At 44.9% G+C, this 12,702-nt stretch overlaps 7 protein-coding genes across 7 annotated transcripts; 5 read left to right on the plus strand and 2 right to left on the minus strand.

Moving 5' to 3' along the window:
• Nucleotides 1-63: 63 nt before the first annotated feature.
• K450DRAFT_238255 (uncharacterized protein) lies at nucleotides 64-2,240 on the minus strand. The gene is made up of 4 exons (XM_051588565.1): nucleotides 1,496-2,240; nucleotides 1,293-1,429; nucleotides 929-1,203; nucleotides 64-848 (listed from the first exon to the last, which is right to left on the minus strand). The coding sequence occupies exons 1-4, from the start codon at nucleotides 2,052-2,054 to the stop codon at nucleotides 317-319; spliced, it is 1,503 nt and encodes a 500-aa protein (XP_051445125.1). The 5' UTR covers nucleotides 2,055-2,240; the 3' UTR covers nucleotides 64-316.
• On the plus strand, nucleotides 2,241-2,791 carry K450DRAFT_238261 (uncharacterized protein). Its single transcript, XM_051588566.1, has one exon. The coding sequence runs from the start codon at nucleotides 2,428-2,430 to the stop codon at nucleotides 2,671-2,673; it is 246 nt and encodes an 81-aa protein (XP_051445126.1). The 5' UTR covers nucleotides 2,241-2,427; the 3' UTR covers nucleotides 2,674-2,791.
• Nucleotides 2,792-2,828: 37 nt separating this feature from the next.
• Nucleotides 2,829-3,610, plus strand: K450DRAFT_238262 (uncharacterized protein). The gene is made up of 2 exons (XM_051588567.1): nucleotides 2,829-3,230; nucleotides 3,311-3,610. Exons 1-2 carry the CDS (start codon nucleotides 3,121-3,123, stop codon nucleotides 3,567-3,569), a joined length of 369 nt encoding a protein of 122 aa, XP_051445127.1. The 5' UTR covers nucleotides 2,829-3,120; the 3' UTR covers nucleotides 3,570-3,610.
• A 21-nt stretch (nucleotides 3,611-3,631) lies between these two features.
• On the plus strand, nucleotides 3,632-5,433 carry K450DRAFT_238270 (uncharacterized protein). Its single transcript, XM_051588568.1, has 4 exons — nucleotides 3,632-3,652; nucleotides 3,730-4,094; nucleotides 4,166-4,624; nucleotides 4,739-5,433. The coding sequence occupies exons 2-4, from the start codon at nucleotides 3,925-3,927 to the stop codon at nucleotides 5,250-5,252; spliced, it is 1,143 nt and encodes a 380-aa protein (XP_051445128.1). The 5' UTR covers nucleotides 3,632-3,652; nucleotides 3,730-3,924; the 3' UTR covers nucleotides 5,253-5,433.
• Nucleotides 5,427-8,448, plus strand: K450DRAFT_238282 (uncharacterized protein). Its single transcript, XM_051588569.1, has 9 exons — nucleotides 5,427-6,112; nucleotides 6,184-6,574; nucleotides 6,680-6,837; nucleotides 6,910-7,080; nucleotides 7,155-7,627; nucleotides 7,702-7,733; nucleotides 7,802-7,907; nucleotides 7,978-8,019; nucleotides 8,098-8,448. The coding sequence occupies exons 1-9, from the start codon at nucleotides 5,614-5,616 to the stop codon at nucleotides 8,350-8,352; spliced, it is 2,127 nt and encodes a 708-aa protein (XP_051445129.1). The 5' UTR covers nucleotides 5,427-5,613; the 3' UTR covers nucleotides 8,353-8,448.
• A 723-nt stretch (nucleotides 8,449-9,171) lies between these two features.
• On the plus strand, nucleotides 9,172-11,642 carry K450DRAFT_238293 (uncharacterized protein). The gene is made up of 7 exons (XM_051588570.1): nucleotides 9,172-9,516; nucleotides 9,591-9,779; nucleotides 9,845-9,910; nucleotides 9,984-10,660; nucleotides 10,733-11,147; nucleotides 11,235-11,381; nucleotides 11,445-11,642. The coding sequence occupies exons 1-7, from the start codon at nucleotides 9,202-9,204 to the stop codon at nucleotides 11,529-11,531; spliced, it is 1,896 nt and encodes a 631-aa protein (XP_051445130.1). The 5' UTR covers nucleotides 9,172-9,201; the 3' UTR covers nucleotides 11,532-11,642.
• Nucleotides 11,586-12,701, minus strand: K450DRAFT_238302 (uncharacterized protein). Its single transcript, XM_051588571.1, has 4 exons — nucleotides 12,320-12,701; nucleotides 12,190-12,249; nucleotides 11,936-12,118; nucleotides 11,586-11,865 (listed from the first exon to the last, which is right to left on the minus strand). Exons 1-4 carry the CDS (start codon nucleotides 12,332-12,334, stop codon nucleotides 11,641-11,643), a joined length of 483 nt encoding a protein of 160 aa, XP_051445131.1. The 5' UTR covers nucleotides 12,335-12,701; the 3' UTR covers nucleotides 11,586-11,640.
• Nucleotide 12,702: the final 1 nt, after the last annotated feature.

Here is a 12,702-nt window from a genome sequence, read left to right on the forward strand (position 1 = left end):
GGTATGCCTTATACTTGCCGGGCGTTCATTCACATTCCTCGAGATGACTATTATGATCGAAGTGGCATATGGAAAAAAATTGGGGGATTTTAAAAAGTCATTATTATTAATTTTTTTGGGTGGCAAACTGACACTCGCCAATAACTCGGGTTGTGACGAAAAGTACTAACAGCTAAAGGCACAACTAAAGGTACTAAGAAACTACTGTATACATTAAACATAGAACAAAAGACAACAAAATTTATCGTCCAACAAAAAGGCAATGGCTGGTATATGGAGGACCGAATGATCCACAAAGAAACCTGTTCCAAAGAGCTCACTTTTGAGCTTCATCCGACTCTTCATCACTCTCAAGCATAGGCGAATCATATCCATTTGGATTTCTTCGTGTCCATCGCCACATATCTTCGCACATATCGTCCATGGTCCTGGTGGGGTACCATTCCAGCTCTCTATTGGCAAGCGTAGCGTCGGCGGTGCAGGTGGCAACGTCACCAGGTCGTCTGTCTGCGATCTTGTAAGGAATGTGTGCTCCGGTAACTCGTTCCATGGATTTGATGATCTGTAACACGGAATAGCCTACGCCTGTACCAAGATTATATGCAACGCATCTTGGTTTCTTTTCGAGCTTCTTGAGTGCTGCAACATGACCCGTAGCCAAATCACAAACATGAATATAGTCTCGAACGCCTGTACCATCTATGGTATCGTAGTCACTTCCAAAGACTTGAAGGTATGGTAAATGACCCTGAATAACCTTATTAACATACGGCAATAGATTATTCGGTACTCCTTGTGGATGCTCTCCAATCAATCCAGATATATGGGCGCCGACAGGATTGAAGTATCTAATTAAATTTGCCTATTAGCTTGATTGAAGTTGGTTCCAAACAACGCTTGATGCTAGCCAAAGCATGGCCCTACATACCTCAATAAACAAACGTTCCAATCTGAATCCGCTTCACACTGATCTCGCAATACCTCTTCTATGAAAAGTTTTGTTTTGCCGTATGGGTTGGTGACAGGACCTAGACGAGCTGATTCTCTGACAGGCGTGGTTTCGGGCTCGCCATAGACCGTGGCACTCGAGGAGAAGACCATGTTCTTGACGCCATGCTTTTCCATGACTCGTAACAAATTGAGTGAGCCAGTTAAATTATTGTGATAGTACTTTATGGGTAGTCGGGTGGACTCGCCAACGGCCTGACAAAAATAAGGTGATGTGTGGGTAAGGAAATGCGGGTGTGCTACCATTCCATATTCGGCACGCGGAAATTGGACCATTTTCTTACCTTCAAGGCAGCGAAATGGATTACAGCCCAGAATGTATACTTTTCGAAAACGGCATCAATCTCTTGTTCAGAAGTAATATCACACTTGTGGAAGTTGATTGAACGGCCTGCAAGCTTCTCAACTCTCCGCAGAGCCTCTATAAATACCAGTGCCAAGCATGAGTAAAAATACTAAGCGGTTGGCCAACTGAATTTGGACCTACCTAAATTAGAATTGCACAAATTGTCGATGATGACGATCTCGTAGTTGCAGCTCAACAGCTCCAGGACAGTATGAGACCCGATGTAGCCGGCTCCACCGGTGACCAGTACATACTTGTTGCGATTGACATCGTAGTAGTTAGTATAGCTACGGGTATTGGAATCTGGCAAGGTCTTAATGTGGGAAGCACGATCGATAGAAGTGTGTCTGTGGTGACGAGCTGAGGCGACCGACTTGGCTGGATGAGCGGTATTTTCAGCCTCACATTCAATTGAGTTGACGCCGCCTGGAGGTGGAAACAAAAATTGATTATCTTGAGCGATTGGTCGAGAAGACGGCATGAAAGAATGGTGTGGCGAAGAGGACAGGCCAAAGTGAGTGGAGCTAGCTGAAGACTTTCGTCTATGATGAGAGAACGATCGTCGTTTGGCAGTAGGAGATGAAGATGAGCCAACGTCCAAGACTTTTAATTGCTCTACGATGATCTCTGTCGACATGTTGTTTGGCTTCTGTCCTGAATCTATTTCGTACAGATGAGATGAGGTATTAGCCGGAGACATAGACAACGACAAGGGAGACAGGTACAAAATTTTAGGTTTCTCAAATTTTTTATTGCAACACTGGAAAGGTCTGAGCCAGTGGAAAAATCGGAATGGCACCAATAAGCAGTAAAGAAGTCAAATGAAACAAGAGCAATAAATTGCTTGGAAACCGGCTTTCCAGTCACAGCGGGTTCCGGCCCAAGAAATTCTATCAAAACCGCTGCTTACAAAATATCGTTCCACTTCTGAGCGCTTTTTTTCCATAGAACATGGTTTTCAAAAATCACATCATTTTTTTTATTACGAGGGGGAAGGAAAATTTTCCCAGAAATGTATATAAAGACCCGTGAATAACGATCAAGTCTTTCCACACACAAACACTCTCTCCAACATGTCCTCACATTTCTTCAAGCACTACTTCAGACCCGAAGTGACTCCTCTCGTTTTGATCATTGCTGGTGCTTTATCTGGTGCCGTCTACGTTAGTGCACATCAAGCCCGAGCACCCGATGTCGTATGGGATCACAAGACAAACGATCGACCTTGGAAAGACGTCAAGGAAGGCGATCAAGTCAAGTTCTGGCACACACAGGAAAACCCTCAATACACCCAGCGCTTCAAGCGAGAACGGTGGTAAATTATGATACCGTTTTGCAATCTCACCCACAAGGGCATGTATTATAGTTAATTAAGCTGTGACACGCAGCTTGTTTGAAATCGAATAAAACATTTTAAATTTTGGACTCGTAACAATTTGTTGGATTATTGAAACATGCAACACGGGCTGGGGTCCCCTAAATTGCTTTGGCTGTGGTGCGTACCAGAACAAGTAACTAGTATGTACGTGAGGAATGATAGGTCGTGAGAGATGCTTTGGATGACATTTAGTGAATGTGATATGGTATTTGGAGTAGAACAGTGAGCATTCACTTCCCTTCATAGAAGTCGAAGGGCCAGCGAATCTTAATTTGATTCTGTTGCATTTTCGGAGTTGTGAACACGCCACGCCCGGCCCTCAAAAAGTCACCAGAGGGTGGGATAAGGAGCTCGGTCCCCTTTGTCGCCCGCTTGTGATTAGTTCCTCATGCAAAGTAATGGCAATGGTAAATTGAAAAGCGTTTCTCGCCTGATTGGCAGAATGAAAACGCTGCAAGTAAAAGCTCAACGGAAGGACGACGCAGACGATACGCCAAGGTATGAGCGGCCTCCACAAGGTCCAGAATAATATCCATCCACTTTCTTCCCGTCCTAAATATGCTTACGCTATCTTGAAGTCCACCTCCCCATGTTCATAGAGCTGTTACTCATAAATCGTCACCAAATATAATCAAAAAGCTATCCAATGATCAGTTTGGCCTGCGAAAAGCTTATACAGCCGGCGACGAGCTTGCTGATTTGGATTTTGCGCCTTTTCTCGGAGACGATGACCGCTTTCGACCGAATGTGCCCAATGAGCTGTGGCAGGGTATATTCGAGCTTCTCGATGTCGATTCGCTATTTTCATGCCATCAGGTGAGCATTATTACCGGGTAGCGGATGGTAAAATACCGAGCTGGTAGCCCTAAGCATGCAATTTCTGTAGGTGAATCAACAGTTTCGGAAAATCGTCAAAAATAGTAGAGTAAGTATCAGCAAATTGTATCATGTCCCTTGGAAGGCAAAGTATTAAATTAAAACTGGAACATACGCTTAGGCATTTTACAATTATGTACATCATATATCCCTGGATGAACTGTACTCTTGGCCAGATCAGCTTCCAACTACATTGGACTCTCCTGTTTGGGCTCCTTTAGCTGTACTATTGTATACTAGAGAAAAAAATTGGGAAACAGGGAAAGTATGCTCCCTCAAAAGGCTGACAGGGCTGCCAAGCAACAATATCGGAAAAATGATTTTTCGGTACCCTTATGTGGTTTGTACGTTTCTAGACGATGATAGTCTTCGTCTGTGGGACCTAAAGACTGGTAAAACACGCTTGGTTTGCAAGCTACGTGGACTGAGGTTCTCCGTCATCGACATGGTTGTGGAAAACCATACGTTGGCCGCTGCTGTCGAAAAGTAAGTGATTCGCTGCACTCCGCTCAGCATAAATCTATTAGGGGCTCACCGCTTTCTTTTCCGCGACTCAGCTCATCGGTGGTCAAAGTGTACAATCTAGAAACAGGCTATACCCGAGACACGTATATAAACGATAACAACTATGGCACCATCACCACTTTGCGAGCGGAGCAAGATATCATCGTGGCTGGATATTCCTCTGGGGCGTTGGTGGTATGGGATCCCGCTGGCACCATGGAAGCTGATCCAACTCCTGACCCCAGCAAAATCGTGGCTGTTGATATATACGAACCGTATATCATCGCCCTTAGTGACAATGGATTGATCCGTGTATTCACCACAAGTGAAGAGGCCGGCTCCTCTAAGCTGGAGCATGTCCGTTCGCATGTTTTACCTCGCTTGCCTCCTAGAGCTCGAGTCAACTTTGCCCAGTTTACTTTGAGTGAAATGGGTCCTATCACGCTTATGGCCGCTGTCTCAGAACCACTCACATCAGAAACCCCCCAAGGCACTATCTTCAACTTCCACCAGTAAGTTTGGCTATGGGTGGGTCTCCACAATAAGGCCCTTGCATAGCGTGGGGAGAAGTAGGAGAGATCAGAGAGGGGATGCCCATGTACTGACTTATTCATCACTTTCCTTAGAGATTCGTTGTACCATTTATACCACATGACATGGCCTCTGCGGCACGAGGATGCACCCACATTATCGCCTCGTGTACGAATATGGCGAACTGAATTACCAGGACACAACGTCCGATGGGATACCTTTGAATTTGTGAATAAGAGTAGAGCCATCGTGATAGACACCGACACCAATACCCGAGGACATACCATCAAAGCGCTAGAATGGGAAAAAATAGGAAAGACAAAGCGAACAATCTCTCAGCGACTACATTGTCCCCACGACAGCAGAGTGCAACAGCTATTGGACAATATTGGTGTGGATGGCTTTGTTTGTACCGTTGGTGTCAGCGACGATTTCATGATCGTTACAGGTGAGTACAGCACAGAAAAAAAAGAGAAATGGGAGACGAAGTTGGGTGATACTAATTTGCCCTTGCATGCTATTAGGGCAATGGCAATGTCTGTTCGCTTTAAATTTTGCACCACAAGGACTGACGCGACTGATTGCACAGCTTTGATTGTGTCACTTTGAGAAGTTTGGGAATTGTTTCTCATGCCACTTTGGCTCCAGCGGAGGTTATATCCCTGGTTTAATCCTTTGTTCCTATGGCAAATGGACTATGCGAAAGTATCGAATTGTATCCAGTAGAGTAGAAGGGCCCAGCCTCCATAAAGCGTAATAAAGACACACTCTACACGTACACGCCATCCCTTTTTCACGGCGAGTAAGGTGTTGTAGCCCATGGGCAAGGCCGTGTTTGTTGAAGAAAGGATCAACCGCAGGTGGGGTGGGGTGCATCATGCAGCGGACTTCTTTTACGGGCTAATTTCGCCTAACACACTCCCCGACCGAAATTGAAGGACGTCCCGTCTTCCTTTGCTAAAAATACAGAATGTCTCGAAATGTGGCCGTGGACGATAAGAATACATCGGATACAGCTCCTGAGCCCCTATCCAAACCAAACCCTCGATTCCGCTTGAGAGCATCATCATTTACTCTCAGGCCAGCTGATGTCATTCGCCGCCAGAAATCAGACTCTAGCTTTCACACACAATATATGGGTACTCGGATAGGTCAAGAAACTGCTCGAAGACCGAGTTACGAGTCAAAGACCATGGCTCCTTCTCATAAATCAAGACTGGCGGCGTATAGCTATCAAGACGACCACTCCACTACCTTGTCTCCGCAATACCTAGGCGATAGCCATGGAAACTCATCTCATGAATCCGCTTCGGATGACGATGAACCACCTGTGCCTATTGCCAAAGATTATGACTACTCCACCACTCACACTCAGGATACCCTTCAACCGCAACCGCCAAGTCATTCCCTAGGGATGAACGGAATTTTCATGAGAAAAGCAACACGGACGCAATCGCAATCAGCATACCGTAAGTCGCATAAACGAAATTTATATTAAATATATCGCATAGCGTTTAAAAAGCATATACTGCCTTCTTAGTGACTCCAACCATGCCCATCCCTCTACAACGATCCCACTCCACCAATCTGATGAAGGCGAAATCTTCTGCCAGCTCCCAGCATTCTGACACCCCATTACCACCGTTACCTATACCCACGACGTCTACACCCACTATCACACCATCCAAGTCTCTTAGTACTTCGTTGAGAATAAAGTTGAGCCCGCGGAAACCTTCAACATCCTCACAGCCAACTCTTTTACCCCCTACCCCCACTATACCACGACGGAATTCTAGTATGCATTTCCTACACAGAAAGCAAACCGCCGCTGATCGGAACTCGAAAGATAAAGAGCATACTGAGTTATACGATGACGGCTCCCTATCGACCTATCCTCCTCCACCTCCGAAAGAAGACCCCGATGATGAAAGGTAGGACATTTTGGGGAAGGCTATGTTAATGTTGCTTAGAAAGAATTGGAAAGATTATCGGCGCACAAGGGTAGGTTTTCTCTAACGCAGCGTCTTTGCATTCAGAGATCAATATGGATTCAAGATGTCAAGCCAATGGCTATCAGTCGAAGATCATCATGAACACGACAAATTATACCAACCCATTGTCGATCGACGTGCTCAGAAGTGGCAGCAAATTTTAACGGAGAATGATGGAAAATGGCCAGAACCGAGCTCTAAATGTAAGATGATGATGAAGAGCCTTTCATGAAGCTATGGTAGCATGTCTTACAAAGAAAGCCCCTTTCCCATAGTCAAACGATACGTTCGCAAGGGAATTCCAGCGGATCTTCGTGGTGATGCTTGGTTCCATTACAGCGGAGCTGAAGCGAAATATACAGCGAATCCTGGATTGTACCAAACACAGGTGCAATTGGCTGAACAAGGAAAAGACGATAATGAGTTTTGTGAAATCATCGAACGAGGTATGGCAACCGAGCATGCTTTTTCATTTAAATGCGTAACGTGGCTCTTAATATGTTTATCCTGCCCCCTGTAGATCTTCACCGAACGTTTCCAGAAAATGCCAAGTTTAAATCCACCACCGATAATGCCGATGGCAGTGTGACGATGTCCACTGAGGATATTCCAGCCATTCTGTCTTTACGACGAGTGCTGTATGCGTTTTCTGTCTATTGTCCGCATATTGGCTATTGCCAGTCACTCAACTACATTGCTGGCATGCTATTGCTCTTCATGGACGAAGAGCGTGCCTTCTGGACATTGGTCACCATCATCCAAGATATTCTTCCTGATGGTATTTACGATATCACCATGGAAGGTGCCAATATTGATCAAACTGTCTTGATGATGTTCATATGGGAGCGATTACCCCATATCTGGAACAAGATCTCTAGTGGCAAGGGCTTTTGGGAATGTGAAAAGGATGTCGACGGCGCCACGATGCCTACCATTACGCTTGTCACCAGTCATTGGTTCCTAACCCTGTTTATCAACATTCTGCCAACCGAGGTAAGTGGGGCTTTTTATGACCATGTTGTGGTAGCACATCATGGCTGAACACGTTCCCGCTTTTTGTTTGACAGTCGGTACTACGTGTTTGGGATTGTTTGTTCTAGTAAGTGCTTTTCACTGTTTCCTTTCCGTTATGTATGTGCTGATTGTAGGCTTTCTTATTTTTCATAGTGAGGGTCAAAAGGTCTTGTTTAGAGTCGCCTTAGCCATTTTCAAGCTGAACGAGCAAAAGATTTTAGAGGTGGACGATCCGTTGGAAGTTTTCCAAGTTGTACAGGTCAGTATTCCCAGACAAGGTGACTGTAGCTCTCTGTTTTACCGTGCACAAAATAACACCCGCCTTTCAGAATATGCCAAAGAGAATGCTGGACTGCCATCGTCTCATGGAGGTAAGTAGTCTACAGCATAGGATTAGTGCCAAACCAAAAAAAAAAGGAATGGTTACGCTAACCTCACGGCTCTCTTAGACCACTTTTAGAAAACTGGGCTCACCCACTGACATCTCGGACGCTGATATCGAAAGGAGACGAGACATGTTCCGAGGAAGACGAAAAGAAAGACGAAAAAATAGTATTAATACCAGTAATCTTGGCACCAAACGATCCAAAGTACGCGGTACCATTATTCACAAAGCCATGGAGGCAAAGCGTCTGGTTGAGAGGACAAAATCTCTCAAAAATGGCCCTCGAAGTAGTGCCCACGATTCAAAGATAGCTGCATGACAAGAACAGCTGGCTGATTAGACCTTTGATCGAGTAGAATGATACCCTGTTGTTTCCTAATAAACCGGAAGCTATGCTTCTGAATCAGCATATAAATGTTGGACGTAGGGAAGGGGGAGAGGTGTGAGGTTTAGTCACAAATTTTGACACGTATTGCTGAAAGTGGGTAGAATCTGGCAAATTATAGGGCAACAGAGAATAGAGAAGAAGGAAGGTATTATGGAAGTCTTTAAAAAAGATAATGAATCGTTTTTGACACTTCTTTTATACTTTTCTCTTCATTGAATCTTAGTAAAGGTACGATTAATTTCTATTTGATGATGAAAAGCTACTGACGAAGACATCTTACCTTGGAAACGTTGCTTCTGGCAGACCATCGATATGTGTTTTCTTTGAAGATCAAATACGATGTTCACGCTTCGAGCGTATCTTAAATCTATCTTTTTGTAAAACCCGCATTGAAAACCTCACGGATTAGTCTACCATCCTTGTATAAAAGGGAAATCGTTTTTTCTGACCTTCTTTATTGGAGGTAGTAAGTACTTGAGCTGGCTGCTGAGTTGGTGGCACTCCACTATTGAAAATTGTTGGTAGTCATTGCGTCTTGTCAGTGCTTGTGTTGGCCGTTTTTCCAATTACTGGCCCTTATCAATTTTCTGATATGTCTTTTGAGTCCCTCGTTCTAATGTCTATTTGTATTAGGGTTGTTAAGAAAGAATATGTTTCTTTTTGTGCGTTAGGCAAACGAGAGGTCGAGTCACATGACGACGTGATCGCTTGGATTTTTTTGTTTGAGCTGCTTTTTCCATTTCAAAAAGACTGAGCTCGTCCTGAGATCCGCAAAACCTGATGGATCCATATCGACCAAACCCTTACGCTTACCAGCAACCCCCACCCAACGCTCCTAATCCATATGGACGACCACCGCCTATGAATCAAGGTCCACCTCCAGGATACGGCGGTCCACCTCCTATGCGACCTCCATTCGGTGGACCACCACCCATGGGATCACAATACCGTCCTCCAGGTGGCCCTTTTATGTCAGGACCACCGAATGCACAATCGCATGGTCCTCCTGCAGCAGACAATAGCAAACTTACCACTTTGTTTGTCGGTGCCATTGCCCCTGGCATCAGTGACGGATGGATTGAAGCTCTTTTGAAGGTGAGTAACCATATCTTGTATTTGAATAGAAAAAAAAAACCATTTGTCAACAGTACTAATTACTCTCTACATAGGAATGCGGTGAATTGGTCAATTGGAAGCGCTTGAGAGACCAAACCGGGAAGCCAAAAGGATTCGGGTTCGCCGAGTATGCTGATCCAGACAGCGTGTTGCGAGCGCTGCGCGTTCTTGGTGGCGAAGGTGGGTCCCCAGGCGTCACGCTTCAGGCACTTGACGGAAGCGACATCAAAAAGAAATTAATTGTTAGTATTTGAGTATTATCCGTTTTGCATAGCTTTGTCTAATCTTTTGGGAAATTTTATCTCAGGTCAAAGCTGATGACAATGTCCGAAGGTACCTTGACCAACATCAGCAATCTCGCGGATCCAACCCTGTAAGTGAAGTATTAAAGAAGTTGGGAAAAAATATTACATTGAACTTACCCTCCTGCCGCGTTTGTTTTACAGCAAGATCAAGAGTTTGATACCAAGGCAGAGGAAGCAGTCCGCCGACATGTCGAAGCCATGCTCACTCGATCAGAACCAGGAACAGCCGACATTGAGCAGCATGCCGCTCCAGCTGGAAACGATGAAGCTCATACTAATGATCAGCCAAACGAGATGGACGATGATATAACGGCCGAACAGAAAGATGTTATATCCAAGGAAATCGCCTACTTCCGCGAACGAGCCGCACAGCGAGAGCAAGAGAAGAGACGAAAAGAGGAAGAAAGACAGCGTGAAAGGGATAGATTAGAAGCTGAACGACGAGAACGCGAGTCACCTTTTGCCCTTCCTTCAGGTCCATCCAGAGACCATAGCGGAAGCAGCCACCACCATATGCCTCGACAAGCATTTGTGCGAGAAGCGGCCCATGATGACGGTATGATGGACATTGACGATGAAGATGAAGTGGAAAGAAGACGACAAGAGAAGAGAGAACAGGAAATGGATATTGCATTCCGCGAGCGTGAACGACGATGGGAACAACGAGAAGCCAAAATGGCTCGCAATTACGAACGTGATGCTAACAAGGAATTGGAAATCGCTGAGCGAGAGAAACTAGACAAAGAAACCATGGCTGTTCGGTTAGCGGAATGGAACGACGACAGAGAGGCTGAAGTTGAAGATTTTTATAGAAACCGGTAAATACATATGGCTCTGTTTCTATCGCTTTTTTATGTGGACACGACCCTTAACCTTTTCTTATCTTCCAGTGACAAATGGCTCTCCCGAAGAGGCCCTGTTCGAGATCGCGAAGCACAGGCAGACGATCGCGACCGAAAGCGAGAACAGGATGAAATTGAAGAACAGAGACGGCGTGAAGAGGAAGAAATCAAGAGCGGTAAAGGGCTTGCAGCGGGAGCCAAGATACATACCAAAATCAGCTTTGGCAAAGCTATCAAGCGACGAGCCAATCTTGTTGGTGGTGAAGATGATGAGGATGACGATGAGACTGCCAAGAGAAAGAAACGCGTCTTGGTGCCTTTGGACTATGGTGAACTCGATCACCCAGACACTGTAGGCAACCCTGAGGAGCGTAAAAGGAAGGTCAAGCAGCTTATTGATTCCATTCCTGCGTCACAAGAAGGTCTTTGGAGCTGGCATATCAAATGGGATGAATTGGATAATGTAAGTGGAAGTCAAGTCAAGCAAGATTTGAAAATACTATTCGTCGTGTATACCTACAGCATTTTTACTGACCCTTTGTTGATACAGGATACACTAGAAAAGAAATTGAGACCATTTATTTCCAAAAAGATCGTAGAGCTATTGGGTGTCCAGGAAGATGAATTGACCCAGTTTGTGCTGGACTTTTTAAAGAAGCGGCAGCCCCCTAATGCATTGGCAAAAGAACTTGAGATGGTAAGTTAGGTTTGATGATGGACAAACACAGAGGTGATGTGACTAATGCCCAATTTCTCCTAGGCATTGGATGAAGAAGCCAGTATGTTTGTCATGAAGCTGTGGCGTATGATCATTTTCGAGACAGAGAGTCGAGCCAAGCGGCTATGAACTCCATTTTGTAATTAATAAAATCGCATCGAGCCCACCGTTGTTATTAAATCACTGGTATTTTTATTTCATTGTAATTTTTGGATGTGATGCAGTAATAGTACAATATCTAGCACTCAATGTCATAGCCTTCTTCTCTCCAGAGTTCAAAGCCTCCGTTAAGGCTCTTGATTTTCTCATTATCATATCCCATTCGCTGCAATGCTTCAGCTGCCATGACACTACGTAAACCTCCAGCACAATAAAGGACAATGGGTCTGTTGGAGTCGATATTGACGATTTTTTCGATTCTCAACTCCAGAACGCCTCGCGGGATGGAAATAGCATGTGGAATCTATGGAGGAAAGGTTAGTCAGTTCAAATGACAGATTACATTTCATTCCTTCCTTCTCATCTACTGTTACCTTGCCCAACTCTAATTCGCTGCCCTCGCGAACATCAATGATAACTGGAGCAGTTTCAGACGAACTAGGACTCTGGCCTTGAATATGGTTGTTCAGCTCCGCAGCGGAAATCTCATGGATGTGAGAAGCCGCCTTGGTGCGATGAACGAGGTCAGACCACCGCTTGTTAGCGAGAAAGTGAGACTGTAAAATAAAGGACGACATAAGCTTTGCTGATGAAACATCTGAACTTTCAATCTCGACATGATCGTTACCTGCGAAAAGGATCGTCGACCCTGCAATGCGACACGGAATGCTGTTGAAAGCGGCGAGTACTGGGGAGTCAAGATAGAGAAACGGTCAAGACTCGAGATGTTTTCTAAACGGTGGTCACGGTCAGCTTACAGTAGTACGCAACATGAATGCTGTTGAAGCTTCAATGATGAGCAGAAGAGGAAAATAACGGGGAAAGCGTGACGGAAACTCAAAAAATTTCTTTATAAAAAAGACTACATTTTTAATACTAAAAGCTACTGTACATGTTGGTTGGAGGATGCTGCTAACTGGCCAAGGTTGGTGATGACTTTTTCTGCCACTTCATCGGGTTCATCTTCTTGAGCATAATGGTAGCGCTTTTCTTCAATCACGCGTTCAATTTCATCTATTTTATCATCTTCAAAAAGCTGTTTGTACGACGACAACGCTTTGGTGAACGGGAGGAAGTCGGTCAAGACCCTGGAAATTGAACCACGTCAGTTCTAGAAACTCAGACTCTTATTTTCTCAGTC

This window comes from Umbelopsis ramanniana, assembly GCF_025399195.1.
Source record: "Umbelopsis ramanniana AG unplaced genomic scaffold K450scaffold_23, whole genome shotgun sequence".
In the NCBI taxonomy this organism is placed as follows: Eukaryota; Fungi; Mucoromycota; class Umbelopsidomycetes; order Umbelopsidales; family Umbelopsidaceae; genus Umbelopsis; species Umbelopsis ramanniana.

Coding starts and splice junctions, on each gene's coding strand:
- K450DRAFT_238255 (XM_051588565.1), bottom strand. CDS start 2,054: ATGTCTCCGGCTAATACCTCATCTCATCTGTACGAAATAGATTCAGGA. Junction 1,430..1,495: donor TTTGTGCAATTCTAATTTAG/GTAGGTCCAAAT, acceptor TGGTATTTATAG/AGGCTCTGCGGAGAGTTGAG. Junction 849..928: donor TGGAACGTTTGTTTATTGAG/GTATGTAGGGCC, acceptor AAATTTAATTAG/ATACTTCAATCCTGTCGGCG.
- K450DRAFT_238261 (XM_051588566.1), top strand. CDS start 2,428: ATGTCCTCACATTTCTTCAAGCACTACTTCAGACCCGAAGTGACTCCT.
- K450DRAFT_238262 (XM_051588567.1), top strand. CDS start 3,121: ATGCAAAGTAATGGCAATGGTAAATTGAAAAGCGTTTCTCGCCTGATT. Junction 3,231..3,310: donor GACGCAGACGATACGCCAAG/GTATGAGCGGCC, acceptor GCTATCTTGAAG/TCCACCTCCCCATGTTCATA.
- K450DRAFT_238270 (XM_051588568.1), top strand. CDS start 3,925: ATGATTTTTCGGTACCCTTATGTGGTTTGTACGTTTCTAGACGATGAT. Junction 4,095..4,165: donor TTGGCCGCTGCTGTCGAAAA/GTAAGTGATTCG, acceptor TCCGCGACTCAG/CTCATCGGTGGTCAAAGTGT. Junction 4,625..4,738: donor ACTATCTTCAACTTCCACCA/GTAAGTTTGGCT, acceptor CACTTTCCTTAG/AGATTCGTTGTACCATTTAT.
- K450DRAFT_238282 (XM_051588569.1), top strand. CDS start 5,614: ATGTCTCGAAATGTGGCCGTGGACGATAAGAATACATCGGATACAGCT. Junction 6,575..6,679: donor GAAGACCCCGATGATGAAAG/GTAGGACATTTT, acceptor CTTTGCATTCAG/AGATCAATATGGATTCAAGA. Junction 7,908..7,977: donor AAGTTTTCCAAGTTGTACAG/GTCAGTATTCCC, acceptor CCCGCCTTTCAG/AATATGCCAAAGAGAATGCT.
- K450DRAFT_238293 (XM_051588570.1), top strand. CDS start 9,202: ATGGATCCATATCGACCAAACCCTTACGCTTACCAGCAACCCCCACCC. Junction 9,911..9,983: donor AATCTCGCGGATCCAACCCT/GTAAGTGAAGTA, acceptor TTTGTTTTACAG/CAAGATCAAGAGTTTGATAC. Junction 10,661..10,732: donor GAAGATTTTTATAGAAACCG/GTAAATACATAT, acceptor CTTATCTTCCAG/TGACAAATGGCTCTCCCGAA.
- K450DRAFT_238302 (XM_051588571.1), bottom strand. Junction 12,119..12,189: donor GTCGACGATCCTTTTCGCAG/GTAACGATCATG, acceptor TTTATTTTACAG/TCTCACTTTCTCGCTAACAA. Junction 11,866..11,935: donor GCGAATTAGAGTTGGGCAAG/GTAACAGTAGAT, acceptor TTTCCTCCATAG/ATTCCACATGCTATTTCCAT.